Source organism: Peromyscus leucopus, chromosome 4, assembly GCF_004664715.2.
Source record: "Peromyscus leucopus breed LL Stock chromosome 4, UCI_PerLeu_2.1, whole genome shotgun sequence".
In the NCBI taxonomy this organism is placed as follows: domain Eukaryota; kingdom Metazoa; phylum Chordata; class Mammalia; order Rodentia; family Cricetidae; genus Peromyscus; species Peromyscus leucopus.
Genome location: NC_051066.1, coordinates 141851245 through 141874518, shown reverse-complemented (window position 1 = coordinate 141874518; position 23274 = coordinate 141851245). Strand labels below are relative to the sequence as shown.

At 52.2% G+C, this 23274-nt stretch overlaps 2 protein-coding genes across 3 annotated transcripts in view; both read right to left on the bottom strand.

Moving 5' to 3' along the window:
- Window positions 1–677: 677 nt before the first annotated feature.
- Window positions 678–16075, bottom strand: Npepl1 (aminopeptidase like 1). The gene is given in 13 exon segments (XM_028855786.2): window positions 678–1261; window positions 1692–1802; window positions 2164–2340; window positions 2566–2689; window positions 2927–3027; window positions 3955–4032; window positions 8623–8765; window positions 11974–12055; window positions 12480–12569; window positions 14731–14901; window positions 15265–15450; window positions 15912–16009; window positions 16012–16075. Coding segments are annotated over 13 exon segments (1572 nt in total). The 5' UTR covers window positions 16061–16075; the 3' UTR covers window positions 678–1099.
- Window positions 16076–16290: 215 nt separating this feature from the next.
- The window catches only part of Stx16 (syntaxin 16), a 38608-nt gene continuing 31624 nt past the window's right edge, over window positions 16291–23274 (bottom strand). Inside the window, exons 10-11 of one of the 2 annotated variants that reach the window (XR_003732982.2) lie at window positions 18614–18691; window positions 16291–17838 (exon numbers count right to left, since the gene is read on the bottom strand). The gene's annotated coding sequence lies outside the window, so the exon portion shown is untranslated. Of the gene's footprint in view, window positions 17839–18594; window positions 18692–23274 lie in introns of those variants that run through there. The other variant, XM_037205433.1, reaches the window with a different exon arrangement.

Here is a 23274-nt window from a genome sequence, read left to right as displayed (position 1 = left end):
TTAGGACGCCTAGGCTGGAGTTGTCATGGACTTAGGACGTCCCAATGCATGCAATCTGTAAACCTACAGCCAGGCTCTTGCCTCATCACCCTTCAGAGACGGTGGAGGAAGCCCTGTCCCTACTCGCTGGGCTAGCCCTGATCTCTCACAGTCACACTGGGATGTACTGTGTTGGAAGACAAGGGGGAGCAGGCAGTTTTCGTCTAAACTGGAGAAAGCATACCCCCAGATACCACGAGGCCGGCCTCCCCTGCAGCCCAGATGTGGTTTACAGACTCCGAACCCTGGCTGGGCTCCTGGGAGTCATAAGTGGTTTCCAAACCAGGCCCTCTGTGGCCTAGTGCTTCTCTGGTGGGAACTGGGAAGATGCAGGTTCAGAGCTGAGGAAAGCCATGTCCACCCTAATATAATATATATAATATAACAGAGCCTCACAGAGCCATCCCACAGTCTGTGGAGACACTGGGAAGACCAAAGCAGCTGGCCGACAGGCCTAGGCCCGAGGGCTGCTGTCCTCTGCCCCAGACTCCAGGGCTCTGGGCTGCAAAACCACCTGGCCATCGCAAGACCAGATGAGAGTCTACGGGCTGCTGGGGGCAATTCCGCCCCTCAGCCCCTGACAGGCTCCTCAGGGTTATCAGACAGGGGAGTAGGAAAACCAGGAGCAGAGGCAAGGGTATGTTGTGGTCATATTTAATTCAACTTCAAGTGAATTAACTCACAGAATGGAGCCTCTAACAGCCAGTCACATCTACCAAGGCATGGGCTGGCCGGGCACCCCAGTGAGCCGCAGCTGGAGCAAGGGCCTGGATCAGGAAGTGCACTCACCACAGAGGTGACCTGAGGTGGTTCTAAAGACCAGGTGGGGGTAAGGGACAGTGAGTGTGCAGAAGCTGACTTAGGAGGTCTGTGACAGTCTTCACCAGACTCCACCAAACCCTAAGCTGTCTTCTAAGAGAAGAATGGCCACTCCCATCACCACATGTTACAGAAAGGAAAAGCCAAACTCATCTCAAGATCTAATCTCTCAAATACTTAAAACCAGTCAGCCAGTGCAAAATGAGGTAAGGAACCCGTGTCACCAGGTGGAAAGTAGCGCTCACACGAGCCTGCGTCTCTTGGAGTCACGTCCCACATCATCACCCTGCTGGGCATCCACCTCATAGTCCAGTGGGGAAACCAGGTTCAGCAGTGGATCCTCGGAGGCACGGCCAAAAAGTGCCAATAGCAGGGCCACACCAAAGCCCGTGGCTCGCTCTCCCTGTGGACAGAGAAGGTGGAAATCCTAGGCCAGGGAGCACCTTCAGGCCTCCCATATCCCTCTTCTCCACATGGAGGGCCTAGGACATGAGGCTGTGTCTTGGGCCTTCCTGAAGATGTCCTGACATGCCAGGGCCAACAGAGGAAACCAGGTGAGTGGAAAGGCCCTGGCGAGGCTGGCTGGGGGACTGCACCAGAGCAGCAGAGACTAGAGGTCAGGGAGACCACAGCTGGCTGGAGGCTGGCCACAGACAATCTGACGCACAACACAGAACCTTTCTGATGATCTCAGAAGCAGCTCTGAGCCAGAGGGGCTCTGTAGGGACAGGATAGGAGGGAGGGAGGAGCCCAGGCTGTAAGGAGGAGACATGATGTGTCTGGCAGGAGTAGGTATATGGCCTGGCCTTGAGAAGCATCCCTGAAGCACTTACAGCATGCACTGGAGCTGCGATGTCCAGATGGACCCAGACCCCAGGCCAGTCAAATCCGATGTGTGAAGCAATGAAGAGGCCAGCGCAGGAGCTGGGGCTGTTGTCTCGGTCCTGAGGACAAGAGGGTGACATCTGGTGACATCCTGTTCCCAGCAGTGGGAGGAGTCTACCCTTATCCCTCAGCCATAGGCACAGAGGTACCTGCTGACCCAGATGACTGAGGAGGGCTCTGACCTAGAACAAGGCGTCTACCTCCCCCAGGACAAGGGAGGCCCACAAAGAACCTGAAGGGGCAACTAAGTCAGACTCCAGTGTAGAGTCTGTTCATCGAGCATGTTCAGTGAGTGTGTCCTGAATAAAGTCACACCTCACCTCTGTACTGCTCCTGGTGCCTGGGGATACTGGTCTTCTGGCTCACAGACGCCCCAGGGGCACAGCTCTGCACACCCGTGCAGGCAGGCCCCACACCTACCGCCACTGAGTTCTTCATGTCAGCCACAGCTGAGGTGAACTCGCTGAAGTGCAGCTCAGGGCAGTAGACCAGAGGGTGGACCAGGTCCCCGCACTTCCGGCCAGCCTTCACGCAGGCCACCTCCCACTCGGCACTGTTGGTGAGCACGGCTGCATGGTACTTCCCTGTGGCAATGCCCTAGGCAAAGGACACAAGAGAAGCAATCATACCAGGGAGGACAGAAGAGAAACACAAAAGGCAAACGCGGAGCAGCAGACAGACAGACAGACAGACCACGGAAGAGGCAGGAAGGAGGGCAGAGAAAGGAACCCTGAACAACAAGCAGGCAGAGCCCAGCCTGGTTCTCACCTGCCAAGAGGGGTCCAGGCTAACGGGGCGGAAGGGGTGACATGTGACACTCACCTGTGCTCCAGTCAATGTGGCCATGTCCACGATGATGTCAGCTCCCAGGTCTTTGCAAGCATAGGACACGCCATCGGCTAGCACCAGCCTGCCTTCGGCATCTGTGTTGTTTATCTCTACGGTCCTAGGTGGGACAGAGACCCTGGTTCAGAAATGCAGCTCTCCAGAGTGCCGAGTGACCCCTTTTGCTATTGTAGCTCTTCCATCTCCATGACATGTGCCCTCCCCAGGAGTGTGGCAGGTGGGAGGCAGGGTGGGTTCTCCCACACCCTGGGTTAGGCTCAGACTGACTTAGCCTGACTCTGGGAGGAAGCCAACAGTCTAAACAACAGTTCCAGAGCTGAGAGAGGGCTGTCCTTACTTTCCTGAGTACAGAAGGTGAATGTCATCAGGCCTGGTGGCATTGGGGCCCACAGCATTCTCAGCCAAGCAGAACACAGCATGGAGGTTATCTTTGAAACCCTGAGAGGAGAAGCAGGTGAGAGGTCCCATGGTAGACCAGAAGCCCTGGAAGGGGAGAGCCAGGTGCTCTCAGACCTGTAGACAGCAGGAGACAGACTGGGGACCTCAGGAGCAGGAAGTGGAGCTCAGGACTGAAGATGCAATTTGGGAAATCCCTGCTAGAAGGGGCAAAGCCCTCCAGAGCCCAGACCATGCAGCAGACTTCACTACACAGCACATGAAAACCTTGAATTTGAGACAATCCTCTTGCCTCAGCCTCCTGATCATCATTCTTACCCCAAACAATTGCTACTGAGGACTGGCAGATGACTTCAGTTCCTCAGTTCTTCCTGCCAGTGGTCACCCTCCCTCCCCCATGGCAAGAACCACCACTGTGTTCCTTCAGTGAGACCCTCCACTGTGGCTGTGGGGACTTGGGTGTCTTGTGGGTCAAGTAAGTCACTGCCATTGCTGTTCATTCTGTGGCTCTCACTGAGGCACATTCCTCTTCAAGAGGATGGAGGGGAAGGCCAGTGCCGAGTGGACATGTGAGTTACCCAGGGAGGTGACTCACATGTGTGAATGTGTGTGGGATACTTCTACATGGGGGAGGGGTCCTCTCAGCACCGTAAGTCACTGGTTGTAGCTTCTTGTAGGTCCAGTACCCCTCACACCCACCAGTGAGTACCAGCATCGGCTGGCACCAAGTCCAGAAGAACCCATTGCTGAGCATTTCCTTTCTAGCGTGTCTTCAGTACAAACCAACAACAGGACTTCTCCAAACAGGTCCAGCCATGGCTGCTTCCTTCAGAGAGCCTTTGGCAAGCTCCCTAAGCTAGCTTCCTACTCAACAACCCCTGATAGGCTCCATGGCCAGGGAAGTGAGGTCCTGGAGAGAGGAGAGTCAAACAGAGTCTGAAGGAGGAAAACCAGAACTCTCGTCCTCACCTGCTTGATGGCAGCTCTGAAGGCTCCCAGGATGGCTGCGGCACCCCCACAATCTCGCTTCATCCCTGGCATAGTGGTCTATGGTGACACGAAAGGACCAGGAGAGAGGGTATGAGTCACGGGAACAGGGACGCAGCTGGCAGCAGACTCTCAGGCTCCAACCTGCACGGCACGCCAGGGCTCTCTGAATGCCCTACAACCACAAACCTGACCACCCAAAGGGGATGTTCTACCAAAGCAAGAGGAAGTAATGTTCAGAGATGGTGGTGATAGATGTTTTATTTCTGTGGAGTTTTAGAGCTATCAAGCAATAGATAATAAGATAGAGAGAGATCAAGGAGCTGTCCATTGGCCAGATTCACCATGACCGGGTTCAGAAGCCTGGACTCCATGCCAGCTTGGAAGCCTACACTTGGGGCCTCTGCCTTCTTCTCCACCCAAACATCATAGAAACTGAGACTCACAAGGAGTCACCCAGCCAGCACCTCAAGAGGCTTGGCCAGGCTTCCCAGTGGCAATCAGAACTATGGGTCCCACCAGGGATATGGAGCCCTGGAGGTGATGTGTTTGCCAATATGCCATTTGCCTGTGTTCCCCACTTACCACAGGTTCCTGTTGTGTCTACTCTGAAGAGGGATATAGGTAACTCCAGGCTCATGCCTATCCCATCTTCCCTGAGCATAGGCTGACAGCCATCCTGTGAGTGTCTCTGGCTTCTAGGAGTTGAGTCCAACTCTAGTCAGTCATAGTGTGCTGACTGCCTTTCCCTTGGCCCCTCCATCTCCAGTCACAGTGAGGGTACAGCCTACATAACGTCCTGCCCACTTGTCCTCTAAGCGAGCGCCCTGGACCGCAGCCCTCCTGCCACAGACGCTCACACTCATCCTGGCCCGCTCCCATTTCTCCTACAGCGAGCCCTTGAGGCCACCTCCGCTCAGCGTCACTTGCCCACCCCTGGAGCTTTCCCGGGGAGGCCCAGGTCTGTGCCAGCTCTTCTCCTTGCACACCTTGGTCACCTCTTATGCTGTTGCCATCCAACCATCAGTAGGGGGTCTCTCCACCCTACTAGGTTCAGTTCCCTGCTGGGTCTAAGCTGTAGCCCCTGCCACCAATGTCAATGTCGCCTCCTATGAACTGTTTATGTCGTTACACATGTTTATGTCGTATAGGCTTCCAACTCAAACTGACACGTTCATATTTTAAATAAAAACAGGTCCTCAGAAGTAAGAATCTTGGCTTGAAGTGTGGGGAGTGGTTTTTGAAGTCCTTCTTGTATTCCACGAGGCCTGGATTTTAGCTGGAAGTATTTTTGGACACAGATTATGCTGCTTTCATAATTACGCCAAGTGAAAAGGACCCAACTTTCTGACCTAATCAGTAACCAAGCACAGGCCTGTGGAAATGAAGAAATGGCCCCGCAGGCCTGGCAGTAAACCATTTCAAAGTGACCCACCCAGAAAATGTCTCTGATAGCTGTCCATGGAACACGGTGTGCCCTGCACAGGTGTGACCTCCTAAGCAGAGCGCCAAGCTCGCAGACAAAGCTCGGCTGCTCACAGGAGGTCTCCCGACTCGTCCATGTCACCTCTGTCATTACAAAGGAAAAGGTTCTCTATGTTAAGGTGCCATGTGCCCTAGTCACTTGGACACACGCACAGAAGCCATGGCTGGTGGAAGTGTCAGAGCCCCAGGTCCAACAGAGGCTTCGGCTGACAGTGAACGAGGACTGACTGGCTTCCTCTTCATGCATTCCAGCAAAACCAAGTCATGGCGACCTCTCCATGAATCAGTAATGCTAAGTTTGGAAACTCTCCTGGGGCTGGAGAGATGGCTCAGAGGCTAAGAACACTTACCGAGTGGACCAAGCTCAGTTCCCAGCACCCGTACGGTGTCAGAACCATCCATAGGCTTGTGTGTGGTGCACAGACATGCAGGAAAAACACTCACACACATAAAATAAATCTCCAAAAAAGGTAAAACGCCTCACCTGCGGGTGAGTCACTGTCTACTGCATGATGGCATGTCTCTGCTGCCTTTTCCAGGTCAGTCAGAGCACAGGGCAGCCACAAGAGTGACAGGCCCAGCAGTCCCTGCCTGAGGCAGCAGAAGAGATAGTTTCCAGACGAGGCAAGACACAGTAATAACAGGGCGAGCCTCCCTGGTAGAGCAAGGGGCAGCATCACCCCAGCTTTAACACGAGCTCTCCCGCACAAGGCAGAACTTGGAGAAACCTGTGTCTGCCACTTGACAGCCTCCCCCGGCTCAAGGACTTCTCTGATAAGCTGACGGTGACGTCAAGGAATATGAGGTTTCTGGTAGAAGGAAGTACACAAAAAGGCAGCTTCTGCACAGCTCTGTGTGCTGACAGCCTCCAAAGATCTACCCATCACATACAAGACAGACATCTGAGCTCAAGGCAGCTCACTTACTGCTTCGGGCCCCACGGCAGAACAATCATTCAAAAACACCACTTGTCAAGTTTGGGTAGAAGAGCAAAGACTGTTCAGGGCCATGGGCCATGCCTCCTCCTTGCTGCCATTATGAAATGTGCAGCCAGACTGTCTGGATGCATCCCCACGGTGACAGCCGGCTCTCGGCACAGGCAACGCAGGCTCCTAGGTGCCCCGTTAGGTCCCCATGAAGGAGAGATTGACAGAATGTCCAGTGCCACACGTGGAACCGTTTCTCATTTGAAAATCATATTATCTTCATCACATTTTACTATTCATGGTGTATTTTTTTCAAATGGATCCCAATTTTAATTATCAATTTTAATTTACTTCACAGGACCTACAGGCCATAGCCAGCATTACCAACCACACCCACTTGGGATCAGTACTTTGTAAGAGTGTAGAGAGGTCAGGAGGGATGTCTGAGGCCTCCTAGGACCTGCCACTCCACTGATTCCAATCTGCCACTGACCTCTTGGCAAACAGAACCAGGAAGGGTGGTGCAAGTATTCCACACGGCTTGCTCTTGGGGCACTACATGAGCTCATGCTCCCTCTTGCTGCACTGAGTTTTATGCCTGGCCTTGAGAGGGGCTGTGGAAGCATCTGCAGGTCAGGCCTGGGATATTGTGTCGAGCCCTGGAGCCTCACTGTCCAATCCCCATGCCAGGCTGAGGCTCGGAAAGCACCCCTGGTTCACCCCAAATTGGAGTGAAATGTTTCCAAGGGTAGGGGACAAGTGGGTTGGCTAAGAACAGCCAGTGTGCCACCATGGCCATTGTGTCTACCACATGTTTGCAGGTTAGTGTGACCACAGGAGGACAAAGCTGGTACCTCAGTGTTGGAGGCTGGCCTGGACCCCTGTGCTCTGGCAGCTCTTTCGTTACCCAGAGTCTATGGCCTGCTGGGAGCTACACGACAGAGACAAAGTGAGAGGAGCTCAGGCCCAGTGTTCCTCCTGAACAACAGGAGTTACAGCCACACCAGAGGGACCCGCCTGCAGAAGCCATGATCTGTGCTCTGACCTACCAACAAGCCCATAGCAAGAGTAAGCAGGAGTTCACCTCCCACCAGAGAGAAGGTAACTGCAAAGGGCAGCACTCAGGGTTGCTAGGCCAGGTGCAGGGCCAGGTGCAGGGCCAGGAGCATGGCCTGGGTGGGGTTTTCCAACAGCAATAAAGCAGCTACCCTGCTTCTACTTGATGTTGGAAACTAAACACTCTTCCCCCAAATCTTCAGTTGCTCAAAGTTTCAGCAGTTTCTGGGGGCTCCTGATGCTATAACCGTATCAACATCGTCTTCTGCACTCGCCCGGCTTTATGGTTTCTCGATTTACCCTTAAACAACAGTCTGTTTTTTGCGGTTTTAGTAAAAGGGCCTCTGGCCCTGGCAGACAGGCTCAGCTAACCACCCACTTGTGAATGCTACAGAGGGGCAAGACTGCTGAGCTGCCTGCAGAGCTGGGACATCTAAGCCTCAGTCACGGCAGACGAGAAGCGCGTGGCCGAACCCAAAGTCCTGTTCTCTATTCTCTGCAAGTCTTGGAGGGTGGTGTTTGAGACATTTTGACACACAGATACGTGGAGGCTGTTAAAATGGATTTCAGAGATCTGAGCACATGGCCAGCACTGAAAATTCTAGAATGTGAACTAGGATTGTTTTTCAGGAGCCTCTGGTATCAATTGCCTGGGGTGACAGAAACTCCTCAGAGTTAAGTAACAGTGTTCTGGGGTTCTGAGCAGGGACCCACGAACAGCCTTGGTTCCCATGTGTATTCAACACAGACATGTGTAGGTTAGATGAAGTCAAATTCCCAGGATGAGAGAGACCCGGACAAACTTCTTTAATACCGCAGTCCATTAGCAATTAGCAGAGCCTGCGATGGAAGCTGTTTTGTGGGTTTTATCCCTATTAAAATACATTAATGATATTTGAGTGTTAATATGCTGCCACTCTCTTTATTTGGACTGGAATATTTTTCTTTTCAAATTTTTCAACTGGCAAGATAATATGTGTGGAATTCAATAAAAGAGAGTGTTTGCTATTGGGGTTATTTTTAAACTTGTATTATTAGTTCCATTCCCTGAGTAGTCCTGGAAATAATTGTGTTGGATAGAAGAGGAGGGATTTTAAATAAAACAATCGCCCACTCCTGATACCTAGTGCATTAGGTACTCAAACACGCTGGTCTGAACTGCACCCCAAAACCCACATCTCACCTTCCCTTTGATGCTGAGGCCACCGGTGTCATAGACGATACCCTTGCCCACCCAGGCAATGGTCTGTGTGGCCCCATCAGGGGTATGGCTGAGGATGGCCAGAGCAGGCGGGTGGAGGGCAGCTTTGCCGACCCCATAGATTCCTGTGCAGGGAAAGGGAGAGTGTGAGGTGTATACTCCCCAGCGGAGACTTCCGGGGGCCCTGCCAACTCTGGTTCTAGCTGGCCCACACCTCCCTGCAGAGCAACCCTGGATGGATCTCCCTTCCCCCTCCTGCTAGGGGCCAGTGTGGGATGGGGGAATGCAGATCCATTCCAACATCTAAGACTGCAAAGGATTGTTAGGCAAGAAAACTCGCTGAGGGAAAAACATATCGTATTGTGCCCAGGAGGAAGAGAACAGGAGTACAGAGTGAGAGGCTTCTTGGATGATGCTTCAAGGCCTCTCCCGCCCACATGGGTCCCCCCACTCTGATCTTTGAGTCTTCCTTCTCCAGCCTGCTCCCACGGCCTTTGCAACACCACCTCCCTTGCTCACTGCTTACATGCTCCAATTTCCCAAAGAATGAGGAGCTTCTTGAGCACAGAGGCTATACAAGGTACCCCCGCCCAAACACTTTCAATCATGGCGAGGGTGAAAATGGCCATCTGAGAAACTCCTACCCATCAGGCAGGACCCGCTGCAACTGCTAAATCCTGAGAGAAACTCCGTAACATAAAAGGCCTCTGCCTCAGTGGTCAACTGGTCCACGTGTGGGGGTTGGCTAAAGCAGCTGGCCCCCAATGACACCACTCATGAGCATTTGGACCCTGCAACCCCCTTTCCCTTGGATGAGGTGGTCCTAGGGTCTCATCTGTAACAGCACTCAGAAGCAACAGGGCCTTCTCAGACGAGGTGGACATCTTGCTTGGTCATGGTTCACAACTCTGTCCCCAGACACCTTGCTCTGAGGTAAACACTGGCCACATTGTGACTAGCAGCTCCCCTCAGCCCCAAGGCTAGCCAGCACTCTGCAAGAGCTTCTTTCCTGGAGTCTTCACACAGCTGTGGCCAGGAGAAACCCTAAGTCATCAGAGGGTTGTGACCAAGAGAACTGCTTCCTGAGCCTGGAGGGACTTGGACCTTAGAAAGGACTTGTTTCATAGTCACAGACAACTGTGATAAGTGACCTTTTCCTGCTCAGTCTAAAAGCACCTCAAGACAGCCAAGTTTTTCCTCCAGTTCCTAAGTACAAAGAGATCAGAGAAGAGAGAGACATGCAGGTCAGGACAGACCCCACTGCATGGATATCACAGTAAAAATATCCTATATGGAGAACTGCTGTGGGATGGTCTGTATGTCAAATAAAACACTGATTGGCCAGTGGCTAGGCAGGAAGTAGGTGGAACAAAGAGAGAGGAAAATTCTGGAAAGCAAAAGGCTGAGACAGAGAGACACTGCCAGCTGCCGCCATGACCAAAAACATGTGAAGTCGCCGGTAAGCCACCAGCCACGTGACAAGGTATAGATTTATAGAAATGGATTAATTTAAGCTATAAGAACAGTTAACAAGAAGCCTGCCACGGCCATACAGTTTGTAAACAATATAAGTCTCTGTGTTTACTTGGTTGGGTCTGAGCGGCTGTGGGACTGGCGGGTGACAAAGATTTGTCCTGACTGTGGACAAGACAAAAAAACCTCTAACTACAAATGGCGCCCAATGTGGGGCAAGAGTTTCCACCTAAAACCTGAGAAAAAAGATTCTAAAACGAAGCTAAAAACAGTTCCTAATTGTCTCTCTCAAATGAGTGACAGCTGCCGGTTTGAGCTACTGGCGGGTTCCTAGCGTGCGAGCTCGACCTACAGTATGGCTCTACAAGTGACACATTAAGCTGCGTGGTGGATTTAGCCTTTGCTAGTACAAAACAAAAAAAGAGATTTCTGGGCTACATGCTACAATGGTAAAAGCATAGACCCACTATTTCTGAAAATTGATGGCTCCCAAAGCTGGCGGAAAACGTACCACTGCCATGTTAGAAAGCTAAAGTGGGCGGAGCCAACAGCCACAGTGCCAGTGCCTTTTCAGTCTTAAAAGGCTAAAGTTTAAAGCAATAGGCTCAAGGTAATATAAAACATAAGCCACATAAAGATGGCTACCACACAGAGAATCTGGATTATGTTCTCTTTGATATTCATAACTGAAAAAAACATTTGATTACAAAAGCTGTTGAGTTATGCCAAAATGTATATTTTAAAGGTACCTTGACTTCAAAATTTGGCTATAAGGATATGTTGCTTTAAAAAAGAGGCTCTGCTTTTGTTTCTACAGAGAGCCAGAGACTATGGATTTGTTCCAGATTAAGATACATCAGGTTTGACCAGCCAAGACCACCTAAAAGGTCTCTGATGACACCATGGCCCAGATGATCCAACATCCAAAACAGTTTCAAGACAACTGGCTCAGACAATACAGCCTCATGGACTACTCCATGATTCTAAAATTTTCTTTGTGTCCCCTTAAGATACAGCGCCCCCCTCCAGCAGGAAGTAGTAAGAAAAACTACGCCCAAATTCCCAAATATACCAAACTAACTTTAAAAATGTATAAAAGTTAAAACCTTCCTTTTTAAAAAAAAGAAAAGGGGAAGTGCTGTGGGATGGTCTGTATGTCAAATAAAACACTGATTGGCCAGTGGCTAGGCAGGAAGTAGGTGGAACAAAGAGAGAGGAAAATTCTGGAAAGCAAAAGGCTGAGACAGAGAGACACTGCCAGCTGCCTCCATGACCAAAAGCATGTGAAGTCGCCGGTAAGCCACCAGCCACGTGACAAGGTATAGATTTATAAAAATAGATTAATTTAAGCTATAAGAACAGTTAACAAGAAGCCTGCCACGGCCATACAGTTTGTAAGCAATATAAGTCTCTATGTTTACTTGGTTGGGTCTGAGCGGCTGCGGGACTGGCGGGTGACAAAAATTTGTCCTGACTGTGGACAAGACAAAAAAACCTCTAACTACAGAGAACACTATCCACTGAGATGCCAAAAAATGGCCATGAATTTGTGTATTCGAGGAACAGAAGGCCCTGCTGAGCTGGCTCTGAGCAGGGGTGTGGAAGGCAGGAGGAGATAGGCAGGAGAAGGACTTGGGTCTAGTGGCTCCCAGCATCAGCACCAGAGCCTGGAAGGCTGCCCTGTCTCCCCCAGGGATGCTCTGCCTCCCAGTCCAGTCTTGGCCTGGAACCAAGGCTGATTCCCTTCAGGTCCAAGCAGTATGAAACCCTGTACCAAATGTCCCCACTGCTAGCCCTGCCTCCCGGGTTCCCCCAGCCTCCCTTGAAGGGTAACAGCTGTGGGAGGGCAGCTCTACGCACCTCCAAATCCTCTGGTCTTCAGCTGCTCATCCCGGATGATGGTGGGGGTGATCCCCAGCTCCTTTCCAACTTGAGTAATCTCCTGGACATATTCATGGAAAAACAACATGAGACACATGAAGAAGGCTTGAGTCAAGGCTAGGCTGGGACTCATGCCAAAGATGAGTCTGTCCATGGCTTCGTGGTGGGAAAGGAGCCACTCAGAGGCCAGCAGCTGCACCTCTCATGATTAAGCTTGGGGGGAAGGCTGGCTCTGCACATTCAGCTTCCTGAGCTGGTGGTCCCCGTCCTACAGACAGCCCCAGCGAGGCTCCATCCTACCCATGCACTCAGCTGAGGATGCTGACCTTTTGGAGAAAGATGGACTCTAGAATCTGATGGAAACAACCCTGGGATTTCTGGGCACAGAAAGCACCAACTTCAGGCTTCCTTGGCCTCTCCTTGTGGTCAGATGGCCCTCTCCCCACGTCAGCTTGTCCCTCTTCTAGAAGGAGAAGACCACGAACCTCAAGGAAGATGTCTGTGTTCATCTCATTGCATGGAGTGTCCACAATACGGGCGGCTAGCCGCACAGCTTCTGCGGCATTGGTTAAACACTAGGAAAAAAGAAAGTTCATCACTGGGACCCGGGGACAGGGTGGGAAGGAGTGTCCTTTCCTCATCCAGTTCTCCAGGGACCAAAGACCTCAAAGACGTAAGACTCTAGGAGAATGCCGTGGCTGCTCACAGGCATGGAGGTAGCAGGTGGGAGCAGGAGCTTTGGAGATCACCCCAGGGTGTTGAGGGGTGCTTCCCATGAGCACCCTGGAGGCACAGAGGTCTACCACCTTGTCTTCTTTGTCACTGAATGGCCTACTGGGGCACGACTATGGAAGGAACCGGACCAAGCTCTGTCTTAGGGAACTCATGAGTCTCAGAAGACCAAGGAGAAAACAGACCTGAGATCATGGACCCCGCCAGACCTCTGGCCCTGTGCTGAGAAGGACAACTCAGAGACAGCCCAACAGTGACTGAAGAGGTCTGTCGAGGGCAGTGTGGTCCCATGTGTGTCTGCAGAGCCAGCACCGCCCTAGAGCCCCGCTGCCCACCTTTCTCTGCCATAGGGCCTTCCTCTTAGCTGACTTGAGCATACCTCTACCTCCATTTAATCTCATGTACCCAAAACCTCTGCAGCCAGGGACAGCTGGCTACGTCAGTGCCTCTGTGCTGGCCGGAAGAAACAGATATTAAGGGGCTGGCGGAGGCGCAGGGCAGCGGCTTGAAGTCCATCATCGCCTCCCCCGGACTGGTATGTCAGGAGGGCAGGCGCAGGTCGATTCTGCCAGCCGGCCGCCGCCCCCGCTGTCTGATCACCACAAGAGCCACTGCCTGTCCCAGGTAATTAAACCTCGAAGGCTCCGAGCAGAGACCTGGGAGCTGACAGCTCAGATATGAGCTGTGCTGGTGAGGCCCCTTCCACCTGTCAGCAAGCGGCGGCCTGCGTGGGATGTGTGTTGGGCCGAGGACTGGCCTCAAGGGAGGCAGGGATGACCCTGCAGACCCTCCACAGGCACAGAGCTCCACAAAGCAATGAGTGAGAGGGAAGAGAATGGAAGCCTTAGTTTCTACATGACAAGAAAAGCAAAGTCCATTCGCTCTTCTGTACGTGTTTACGTGAGGCCTGCTACATGTCAGGCAATGTGACAGACACCCTCTCAGGTGACAGGGGGCAATGCCAGCGGAGACAAGGGTGAAGCAACAAGTTGAAGTCCACAGGACCCAGAGCTCTAGGCCTGGGGGTTGAGGGGACACCTTACTGGGGAAAAGGAGGAGGCAGCACCGGGTGTCCAGACATGACCATGCCCGGCTAGTTGAGGGATGAGGGAGTCTGCTGTGGGAGGGTGGGAAGCAGGGAAGGGATGGAAGTGGCCAGGGCCAGCAGTGTGCAGAGAGAAGGGAGGGCCATGCTCCAGGCTAGGATCTGGAAGAAGGTGAGCCTGCAGCTCCAAAGGAACTCCCCAGAGACAGGGACACACATGGTCTCAGTGGCCACTGCCAGGTGAAGTCCGGAGGAAGCCGACACCTCCCAGAGTGGAGACAATGGGGAAGAGAATGCAGGAGGTTGAAGGCAGGCTGGGGAGCAGCGGAGGGAGCGGGGCTTGAGAATTGGTGGGCATGCTTCCAGGAGGGATGGCCACACGGTGGCCATCAGAAACAGAGAAGGGGCCCAAACCAGGTTGGGTGGGTGGGTAGAGAAAGGAAGATAAAACAAGCGAAGCCACCAGGCTGTTTTCAAGAACACACAAAGCTGATTCAAGATGGCAGAGGCAGACCCCGCCTTCTCCCTAACTCTCCCAGAAAGACAGAGGACAAAGCCCCCAAGCAGGGGCTGGCTTGGGGCTCAAGGTGACAGCCTTCCTGAGACCAAAGTGGAGGGGCAAGCTAGTCTCTGGCTGTCGGGCGGGAGTGCCGCCAAAGCAGTGGGCTTCGAGGGACGGCAGCTCCGCCGACGGACATGGGTGGGGATGGTTTCCGCCTGCACAGGTCGACTTGGGCTTCAGTGAGAAGACACACATCAAAGTCCTCCCCAACCAAGGGTCAACTGCACCAGGTGCTGAGCAGGTACTCAACTAACACCCATGCAACAGGACAGGAACCCACACCACAGCGCAAGAGCAGCCTGCAGCAGAAGGGCCTGCTGCATTTTGGGGAGCAAGGGATGGGAAGCGTTCTCTCCACCTGAGCTCCCAGGAGGCAGTGTGCCCTCTAGACACCCACTTGCAAGGTGGACACTTCCACTGGGCCATTGTCTTGTCCCACCAGGAAGAATTCCACCACGACCGTCCTCTTCTCTGTGCGCCGGGATGCCCCTGAGCGGTGTGTGAAGAGTGGGAAGGCCCGGGCCAGGGCACAGGCAGAGGCGAAAACCTCGGGCTGTTCACAGACCATCTGTAGTGAGAGAGGGGGGGGGGGGGGCTGAGGCTACAGCGGGAGGCCACCGGGACTGTCCCGACACCAGCGCTACAGTGGACAAACCCAGAGCTCCGTGACCCACAGTAACCTGAGGCTACGTGAGAAAAGCGTCTGCCACCAGATGTGGTCTGCTCTCTCCCAGACACAGGAGCAAGGCACAGACATAAGCCCAGGCCTCAGTAAATCCAAGCTGACCTCTCTGATTTGTCGCGCGAACTGATCTGGTGTAAATCACTTCGTGGCTGAAGAGTTAGAACGGGAGGTCACATGGACCAGCACGCTCTGCCTGAGGTGGGCCCCTGGCTCTCTGAGTACACCGAAGGGCGGGCCAGCACTCACCAGGACACACCGGTGGCTTCCAGGTGGCAGGCAGGTTCGCACAAGCCTGGTGATGAAGTGGGCAGCGGAAGGGCTGTTATGCCGGCTCACCCTGGAAGGCAGAGCCGCCACGGTGGCACAGTTCAGGTAGAGGGGACAGCTGTCCGTGGGGTTGGGGTTGAGCGTGGCCAGAGCTGCCTGCCAGAGCTAGATCAGAAAGGAGACAAGGGACGGGCTTCAAAACGTGTTGTGGCAGGAGATGCCCTACTGGCCACGCCTGCTTGTCTACAGCACCCTGGCCCTGCCACCCTCGTGGGGCTGCGCCTCGAGCTGGCAAGGCCTGTCTGGGGACCCTCTGCTTCAAACACTTGGAAGCCCGCCTCCTGGGCCTCGGCCAGTTTCCACGGAAGCGGGTCTCGAGGCCAGAGGCCACGCGAAGGGCTGCCACCGGGTTTTCTGGAAGGCCAGGCCCGGCGGCACGGATGCAGACGGCTCGGCCTGGGCAGGCCGGCGATACAGGCCGGGCCTCGCAAGGCCAGGGCCTCCGGGACAGGCGGCCTGGCCTGTGGCCGGCCTGCGCCCGGGGCCCGGCGGGGCGCGCGGGCTAGGCGGGGCCTGTGTCGCGGGGCCTGGGCTTGGCGGGCGCATGGCGGCCGCGGCCCGCTCACCTCCTCGGTGACCCGGGGCTGCAGCTTCCCGCGGACGTGGCTCCAGGGCACGCGGTGCAGGTGTTGCAGCTGGCCCAGCAACAGTAGGGGCCGGCTCTGGGGTCAGCGTCCCCGGCGCTCGCTTGGAACTGCAACCCCACGCTCGCCATCTTCCCCCCGCCCCCCGCGCGCCCCCGGCCCGGCCGCCCAGCACCCTGCGCCCCGCTCCGGCCCGGCTCGGCGCCGCCCAGGCCCGCCTGGCCTCGGCGCCCCGCCTTCGCCGCCGCCGCTGGGCCGCGCCGCCCTGCAGGGCCCACCCGGGGCGCGAGGGGGCGCCGGCGGAGGCGGGGCGCGGGCCGCACTGCGCCTTCCGGGCCACCGTTGGGGTCGAGTGGCGCGCGAGCCCCTGGAACGGCTCCAGCCTTCCAGTAGGTTCCGGGACACGATGAAGCCTTCCTTGCCAGGGGCGGCCGTGGCTCCTAGGCCAGACAATTAGGCATTTTCAGGTACCCCCGTTTTCAGCGTAGGCCGCCTCCTCAGCCTAACCCTTGGCAGGAAGGTCACCGAGCAGCAGTGCGAGCAAGCTGCTCCTGCAGCCTGCACTTGGTCACCTAGGTCGGGGAAGAAAAGTTAGCAGTGTGGGGACGTTATGGGAAGTCATTTGAAAGGAGCCAACACTGCCCAGGTCTTGACTGCTCCTCCAGACATGGTGCTGGCACCCCTCAGTGACCTCCAGTCTTATATGTCACTCTTGATCTGAATTTTTTCTTTAATAACAGTCGTTACAAGTAGCAACACGGGATGGCTCAGCGAGAAAAAGGCCTGAGTTCTAACCCTGTATCTAGAGGGAGCAAACCAACGTCCATAAGTTATCCATTGACCAAGAGGCACCCACTCACACCCACAACCACACACACACACACACACACACACACACACACACACACAGGCAGAGAGAGACAGACAGACAGACAGAGAGAGATAGAAAACTATATAAATAAAAGATTAACCTAGCCGAGCCAGATTCATAGCAAAGCATTCCATACCGTTGACCTTTCAGTCACCACCCACAAGCCACCTATGGTGTCCTCCCCCAGGTCTGAAGGGTTCTGTGGCAACACACAGGTCAGAGCAGGCCAGCCCTGAAGACAGGCATGGAGGGGACGTCACAAAATAGTAGCTGAATAAGCAGAGGGAATTCCTTTGAAACATTAGCTTGCCTGACACAAGAGTCAACGCTAATTGGATCTTATTTTCTTGAAAAAGATTTTTTTACAGCAACTGAATGTTTTCACACATTTGTAAGGGTACTAAGTGTTCCTTGAAGATCTATCCTGATTCTAAGGTGTTTGCAAATACAGTGGGAGGCACAAGGCCTCCGGAGGGGCCGAGACAACTTGCAGTCTGCCTAGAGGGTGGCAGGGTCAGCTGATCCTGTGAGCAAAGTGGGACTTCACAGGCCAGTTCACAGCAAGATGTTCCCTGCAGGAATGACACTGGGGGTGGGGGTGGGGGTGGGGGTGGACAGACAAGATGGCAGAGTGAAGAATGGGAGCCTGGAGGTGAGCAGGGAATCTACTCACTCTACAGATGCTACAGACCATAAAGAGATCCAAGAAGCATTTCAGAGAGGTTGGGAGATGGGCGGTGTAGGAAGTATTTGCCATGCAGGCATAAGGGTCTGCGTTTGAATGCCCAGTACTCATGTAAAAAGATGGGCTGTGATCCCAGCCCTGAGGAGGCAGAGGCCGGAGGATTCCTGGTGCTCACTGACCAGCTAGTCTTACCTAATTGGTTAACTTCAAGTTCACTGAGAGACGCTGCCTCCAAAAGAAAGGTGGGGTCTGTGGGTAAGGCACCTGTCGACAAGCCAAGCCTGATGACCTCATGGGAAGGAGAGGACCAACTCGGATGGGTTGTCTTGGACCTCCATGAATACTGTGTCACACTTAAGCAAAAACACAAACACAAAATAAATATATAAGTAACTGTAAAGACAAAAATCTGCCCCCAAACCAAACAAAAAACAAAGATGGAGATTCGCTAAGGAAAGACACCTAAAGTCAGCCTTTGACCTCTACATGTACACACACACACACACACACACACACACACACACACCCACACACCAGTATTTCAGACAGTAGGGCCTGGCAGCCTTGTGACCGCCAGGGAGTGGAAGGAGGAGAGAGGTTACTTGAAGGTCATATGAAACACTTTCAGAACCCGCCCCCAACCCCCCCAGAATTCATGAATAGAGGAATGACCTCTGTGAACCACAAAGATGAATGAGGTGGGTCAGTTCAGCCAACATTTATTGAACACTTACTACACACAGATCAAGGGGGAGAGCTAGATGTTTCATATGAGCAAGGATTCTTGATTCCTTGTTTTACGCCACACACCCCCCCCCCCCCCGAAATTGAAGAAATCCAAACCAAACAAAACATTCCACTTTGGATGCCCACAGATTTCTTCAAGACAGCACATGTGACAGATCCAAGTTAAGTCTCAGGAGACCACTTCCCCTCTCCCAGCAGATTTCAGACACTAGCATAAAGAAGACGGGGCACTCGGTTTAGGTACATTTTTATGAAGGTGTTAATCCATGGCTCGGGATACACCTTACTGTCAAGGGAAAATTCAACCTCTACTTATTACTATTATTTTTTTTTTCTGAAAACAAATGGCCAGACCCTACAACCCAAGATTTTGCAACTTACAATTTTGATGACTTGAAACCAATTCCACACCCGGGCATTCAGCCGCAGTGCAGAAACAGCCGAAAAGTGCAGAGGCTTCTGGAAGAAAGCAGAGTAGAGTCCTCAGCAGTTGCTAAGTCACATTCCGGGACATGGCCGTTTAGACTGATCCACAGGTTTTCTCAATGCTCGTTTCGGGCATCTTCACTTCCCTGTCATATACACAGTCACATATTTATTTATTTTGGTGCTGGAGACTGAGCCGCAGGGTCTCAGCATGTTAGGCAAGCGCTCTGCCACTGAATCACATCCCTTCATTTTTCATTTTGAGACAGAGTCTCAATATGTCACTAGACAGGCCTTAAACTCATCTCTAGCCTAGGCTGGCCTTGAACTTGCAATCCTCCTGCCTCCGCCTCCTCAGTCCAACAGCAAACATCAGTTTTGAACAGTCCTAGGCCGTTACCTCCAAGGAGAACACTAGTGTGTGAAAGCTGAAGGGTGTGGATGGGAGGCATCACACAGCCACAAAATCCAGACACCCAGTCGCTGGGAGAGGACTGAGCAGGAAAGGCCCTGTGGCCTGGGACAGACCTTTGGCTTGGGTCTTGAGGGATGAACTGAAGTTTGCTGGCAGTCTGATCCTGCTTCAGGAAGTAACTGTTCATAGGGTGCCCTGGGGTGGCAAAGGACACAGTCCACTTGGGACATCTGAACTCACATGGCTGGACCCAGTGTGTGCCTAAGATAATACTCAGCCATAGGGCTGTGCTTGTCCTTGGACACCGGTGGGAAGAGCCTCAGTTAGGACTCAAGTGAGATAAGAGCAGACTGACTGCTGTTGGCAGTGATCTACAATGCTAGCACAAAGGAAGGGGAAGCCAGTTTCTGGTCTGCTGATCCCCGCTCCATGACACTTTCCTGTAGCTACCAGCCTAGAAGGGAGCCCAGACCAGCAAAGACTGGAATGCTTCCGTGACCTCCCTGAGTGCTGCCTCAGGCTGTGATGTCTGTCTTGCCTCTCTGCACCATGTCCTGAGTTCCCTAAGATGAGGAAATGCCTTGGCTACATTCTGTAACCGGTGGTACCAGACGGTTCACCTCTGCTCACACCAGAGTCCCCTGAAGAAAGAGGAGCTCACTGTTGTGGAAAACACATTTCTCTAGAATATTAAACAAAAACAAAAACCTTCACTAACTATGGGAAGTTAAAAAACTAGTACAATGAAAACACTTTTGTGCCCTTCAGCAAGACTATGTATGTTTATAATCTGTACACAGTACATATATGTGAGCATATTCTTTCCTGCACTGTTTCAAGCAGATTGCATGCACTTATCCCTGTGAACCTCAGGCTGTGTCTTGAGAACAAGGACACTGGTTGGACCATGTCATCCCAGCAACAGCCATCGAGACCCCTGCAGAGTGGACAACAGTGTCCTCTAGCACTGTCTTCCTCGTTGTCCTCAGACATCCCCCGTGACTTCTGCCTTTAACATCCAGGATCCAAGCAAGGATCAGGCGTTCCATTTGGCTGTCAGATTCTCTAGTCTCCCTGAATCCCGAATAATCCCCATTCTGTCTCTCACAAGGCGGCCCTGTCACGTAAAAGGCCCTCCAGTTTGCATCTGTCTGCCTCCTCGCGATTAGATTTGGGCTAAAAGTGTTTGGCAAAAACCTCTTTATGCTTTCCACTGTCCCTCATGAGGAGGTACAGGATCTAAGTGTCGATTACATTTGGTTTAAGTGGGGTCTGAGGGATCTCTTCATGGTCAAAGTACAGTTCCCTTTTATAAATGACAGAATTAAAAGGCAATGTCTGCTTTACAAGCCAAGTTCTGCTATTCATAACCTCCATTTCTGTCATTCATTTTTATAAAAAAAAAATTTTGGAGACAGGGACTCATATAGCCTAGGATGTTCTTGAACTCATTCATGTACCTGAAGTTGACCTTGAACTTGTGATCCTCTTGCCTGTTCTCCTAGGATGCCATTATCGGCATGCTAGGCAAGCTCTCGACCAGCTGGACCACATTCCCAGTCCTTACTCCCTCACGCAGCAGCAGCAGCAAAGGGCTCTGGCTCACACTGGCCTCGTTTCCTCAGAGACGAAAGAAACTAACCATGATGTTACTGTTAATGTGGTGTTCTGAACCCAGGCGCCAGAACAGACATTTGTTTTCATCCACTGTGAGGGGTACGGCGTCTCCCCTGCTAGAACCTTTCTCTTTTCCTCAGGGGGAAACTGAGACCCCCTCCCAGGGCTGGAGGGACACTTTGGGGCTGCCAGCATGTCCTGGTGTTCAGTGTCTTCAGTGTCAGTGGCGATCCAACCCTAGTCCTGTACCAGGTGCAAACAACGGTCCTGTGGTTTCAACCTGGAGCTGTTATTTCCAGCTGTTTCTGAGCAGTGGTCTCCTTCTCACTCCCTGGGACTGGCTACATCATGTAAATCCAATAGAGAATGAAAATGCAGAATTTCTATCTCCAAAAGCAACAAGGCAGGGAACTGAACCAAGCATGAGGCCCTAGGGCACCAGCACCCTGCTTCCATGTCCTTATTGAGCACTCATGGGTATTTGCCTGCCTGTCTTCAATACAGTTGCTCAGGCTGGTAGCAGCCCTATTGAACTGGTTCACCTGTCCATCTAACACATCCTTACAGGTTTGTTTGTAAGTTTGGTCTGGAATTATAAGATGATTAGCTCACTCTGTCCCTTCTTGCCCAAATTCTAGCAGCCACTTTTCCAGGATGCTGTGGCTCCTTTGGGTAGCATTGGGACTGGCTGGTTGGTTAAGTGGGAGCACACTAGATCCCACATCCCTACTTGCCATGGGGTCCTTGCTTCTGGTCCTTTTGTTGGGCTGAGATGGACCAACACAGGACACCATGGACTTGTAGACTCTTTCCATCCTGATCCCTCTGCAGGATTCTTCCTGCCACCCACCTACCCTCCCATGGATGATCATTTGCTTTTCAACAACCATAAACAGCACCAGCTCTATTCCTGACCACACACTTGCCACTTCTTTATTCTTTTTATGCTTGCAGTATGCCCACCAACATGTCAGGAATTCATTTCTGTGTGGTTTATCTGTGACAGGCACTTAGGTTCATGTTTTTGTTCAGGTGGAGGCTTGCTCTTCTTCCTTCTTGTTCTATTTTCTTTTCTGAATACATGAAACATTTATACACCTCAGAAACCCTAGCTGTAAAAAGGAATGCTCCAAAAGGGGTCGTTCCTGTCCCAGCTTCTATTCATCCCTCTCCCCCACAGGTAGCCATTTCTATTGGTTTCTGGTTTTTCTTGCCTGCCTCTTCTTTGAGAAAAACACAGCTATGCCCATGCATCTTACACAAAAGGTGCCACACAATCTTTGGCACTGAGCTTGAAAAGCGCGTGTCGTGCGATCTCATCTCTTCGACAATCTGCACTCTCTGCCGTCAGAAGGACGAGAGAGAACGTGTTAATAACAGCGTGCTAGCAGAACCATTTATTACCAAGCTGAACCTGGTCCTTTGGATACTAGGCCTTGGGACTTGCGGAGAAGATGAGGGGCCGAGCTAGTCCCTGAATTAGCCTCCAAGCTCAAGGCAGCAATAACCCTCATGTCTCAGGAACTACATTCCTATTTACCTCCAACACCAGCACAATTATTTTTGTAGTTGCAAAAGTTTTCGAGGGCATATTGAAGACCTAGAGCCTTGGGACTGGGAGGTTGCAGGAAGGAAGAGGGAAATGATTAACAGCAACTACAGTCCCATATTCCCTTAAGCAAACTCAACCTGTGAACACGGAGACTTACAGAAAAGCAAAATGGGGGTAAATGTTTATTCTGATCAAATCTTTTCCTGAGGAAAAACCTTCCCCGGCAGGGTCCTGTTAGGAGGCGGATTTCTCCAGTGTATTGAAGTGACTCACTGCAGCCTGCGTCACATTTACTTCCCAAACACCCTTGTGTTTATTACACATCTATCTGTGCTAGCCGACGCAGACCTTTCAAAAAGAATCATAAATCTGTTGCTGAGGATTTGGGCAATTGGGTGGTGTAAGGAGAGGGTGGGGGAGGCAAAGAGCTAACCTGAAATTCTTTGTTGTCTGGAACAGTGAGTAATGAGAAGCAAAGTCAATATTTTCTTCTCACTGAATCTGGAAGGTCCCTTATTTCAGGCTGGTTCAAAGTTATGGATGGAAAATTCTGGGTCCTGGTTCATAGTTATGGATGCAACCTTCTGGAAGGGCCTTTATACAAGGTTAGTTTATAGTTATGGATGCAACATTCTGGAAGGGCCCTCATTTCAGAATGGTTCATAGTTATAAATGGAAAGTTTTGGAAGGTCCCTTATTTCAGGCTGGTTCATAGTTATGGATGGAAAGTTCTAGAAGGTCTCTTATTTCAGGCTGGTCTGGTTATGAATGGAGCTTACTGAAATGCCTTACATTACAGTGCAGGCTGAAATGTTAGGTCTCAGCCATTTATAAAACTTGACTGACATTCTAGCCCAAGCACAGAAAAAAGCATTCTACTCAGACTCATGGTTTTTCCAACATCTTCATAACATAGTAACACTTAAAACATTACCCATGAGAACCTTAAAAGGGCATTTTGAAGCCTTTTCCTTCCCATGCCAGGTACACTCAGTAAATATGCGCTATAAGGTGCCATTTTTAAACCAGGAT